General features: G+C 66.9%; 1 protein-coding gene across 1 annotated transcript in view; it reads right to left on the bottom strand.

The window, feature by feature from the left end:
- Nucleotides 1-2,112, bottom strand: part of TARS2 (threonyl-tRNA synthetase 2, mitochondrial) — a 7,051-nt gene that overhangs the window by 1,556 nt on the left and 3,383 nt on the right. The window contains exons 7-14 of the mRNA XM_057387470.1: nt 1,863-2,029; nt 1,625-1,787; nt 1,418-1,555; nt 1,271-1,348; nt 1,084-1,184; nt 875-976; nt 690-762; nt 478-592 (exon numbers count right to left, since the gene is read on the bottom strand). Of these exons, the coding sequence (XP_057243453.1) occupies nt 478-592; nt 690-762; nt 875-976; nt 1,084-1,184; nt 1,271-1,348; nt 1,418-1,555; nt 1,625-1,787; nt 1,863-2,029 (937 nt within the window). The remainder of the gene's footprint in view (nt 1-477; nt 593-689; nt 763-874; nt 977-1,083; nt 1,185-1,270; nt 1,349-1,417; nt 1,556-1,624; nt 1,788-1,862; nt 2,030-2,112) is intronic.

The following is a 2,112-nucleotide window of genomic DNA, read 5'->3' as shown; positions in this document are numbered from 1 at the left end:
ACAGCACCCCCAGCTCTGAGCTGCACCCACCACCCTGGGCTAACACGGGGTCCCGGGTGGGGGTCTCAGAGGGATTCCCACAACAGTCCCAAAATGGGTGGGGGTCTCAGAGGTGCCCTGGGTCAGGGGGGGGTCCCTAAAATGGTCCTGGGGAGTTCCCGAGTGGATCTTAGGGGGGTCCCACGGGTGGATGGTGAATTCTCAAGGGGGGAGGGAGCTCCTGGAAACCCAGGGGGGGCTCAGGGGGTTCCAGCGGATTTCCGAGGGGGTCTCAGGGGGTCTCAGAGGGGTTCCAGCAGATTTCTGAGGGGGTCTCAGGGGGTCTCAGAGGGTTCCCAAAGGAAGGTCCCACTGTTCCCTGCAGTAGCCCCCAGGATGGGGTTGGGGGCGTGCAGCCAGTCCCAGGGGGTCCCAGGGGATCCCAGGGGGTCCCAGGGGGTTCCAGGGGGGTCTGGGGGTCCACAGCCCCACCCTTACCCAGCTGGAAGTTGTAGTGGGAGAGTTGGGCCCGACGGATCTTCCGTGCCAGGGTGGTCCCGGGGTCCCCGTCCAGGTCAGCCAGGAGACCCCCCCTCCTCAGCACTGCCTGCACCTGCCCCGCCAGCGTCAGTGAGGGGGCATTGGGGGGGTTTGGGGGGTCACTGGGGGTTACAGGGGTGGGGGACACCATGGGGGAGTCACACACTCACCTCCCGGGCRTAGTCCTCCACCTCGGGGGTCTGTGGGATGACCATGGCCTGCAGTGGGGACAGCCAGAGCGGCCTGGGGGGCACAGGGGACACAGGGGACACTGGGGACACTGGAGAGCAGGGGGAGCTGGGGGTGCTCCAGGGACAGGGGGTGAGGTTTGGGTGTTTTTGGGCTCTGCTCTCACCATCGGCCCCCGCAGCTCTCGGCCAGCACGGCCACCATGCGCTCCACGGAGCCCAAAACCGCCCGATGGATCAGCACCGGCCGTGCCGGGCGCCCACTGGGGCTGGAGAGGGAAATTGGGGATCAGGGGGGGCAGGAGAGCCCTGACCCCAAACCTGACCCCCCCACACCAACCCTGCACCCCTCAAATCCCCAATCCCCTCCCCACACCTGGCRTATTCCAGCTGGAATCTCTCRGGCATTTGGAAATCCAGCTGGATGGTTCCGCATTGGTGCTGCCGCCCCAGCGCGTCCCGGATCCGGATATCGATCTGGTGGGAATTGTGGGGAGGGGGCGTTCCAGAAGGGTCCTGCTTCGCCCCCTTTGGGGATGATCCCCCTCCCCAAAATCCCTCACCTTGGGCCCGTAAAAGGCGCCGTCCCCCGGACTCAGCTCCCAGGGCTGCCCGAARTTCCGCAGGCTCCGCTCCAGCTGCTGCAGGGGGTTGGGAGGGTCAGGGGGGCACAGAGCAGGGGGGACACGGGACTGGGGGTGTYATCCCACCTGCTCTGCACGATCCCAGGTTTCGGGGTCCCCCAGGAACCCATCGGGACGCGTGGCCAGGGCCAGGCGGAAGGAGAAGCCCAGGACAGCRTAGACGGTGCGGATGAAATCCAGGGAGGAATCGATCTCGCTCTCCAGCTGGGAAAGCAGCGTTAGGGGGGCAGGGGGGACATTCCGGGGGTGCAGGAGGGGGCAGGGGACAGACACCTGCTCCAACGTGCAGAAAATGTGGGCGTCGTCCTGCTGGAAGCGCCGGACCCGCGTCAGCCCCGTCAGCGTCCCGGGGGGCTCGTTGCGGTGCAGAACCCCAAAATCCGCCAGGCGCAAGGGCAGCTCCCGCCAGGAGCGCGGGCGGTGGGAGAACATCAGGCTGGGGACGGACAGACAGACAGACAGACAGAGCCCCCMGSAGCTCCCCCAGGCACCCCAGGGCCTCCGGACTCACCAGTGCGCCGGGCAGTTCATGGGTTTGAGCGAGAGGCTCTCGGGGGTGGCAGGGACGGAGAAGATGTGGGGGCTGTAGTGCTGCCAGTGCCCCGAGAGCTCCCAGAGCCGGGGGCTGAACAGGTTGGGGGTCACCACCTCGCTGAAGCCCCTGGCCCGGTACTCACTCTGCGGGGACAGGGACAAGGGAATCGGTCATGGGGGCTGCAGGGGGCAAGGGCTACGGCCATGGGTTCGGGTTTAGGGTTAGG

This window comes from Malurus melanocephalus, unplaced genomic scaffold (genome assembly GCF_030028575.1).
Source record: "Malurus melanocephalus ecotype Western Australia unplaced genomic scaffold, MMel_1.1 scaffold_1219, whole genome shotgun sequence".
Lineage (NCBI taxonomy): Eukaryota > Metazoa > Chordata > Aves > Passeriformes > Maluridae > Malurus > Malurus melanocephalus.
This window is presented reverse-complemented; position numbering and strand designations above follow the sequence as displayed.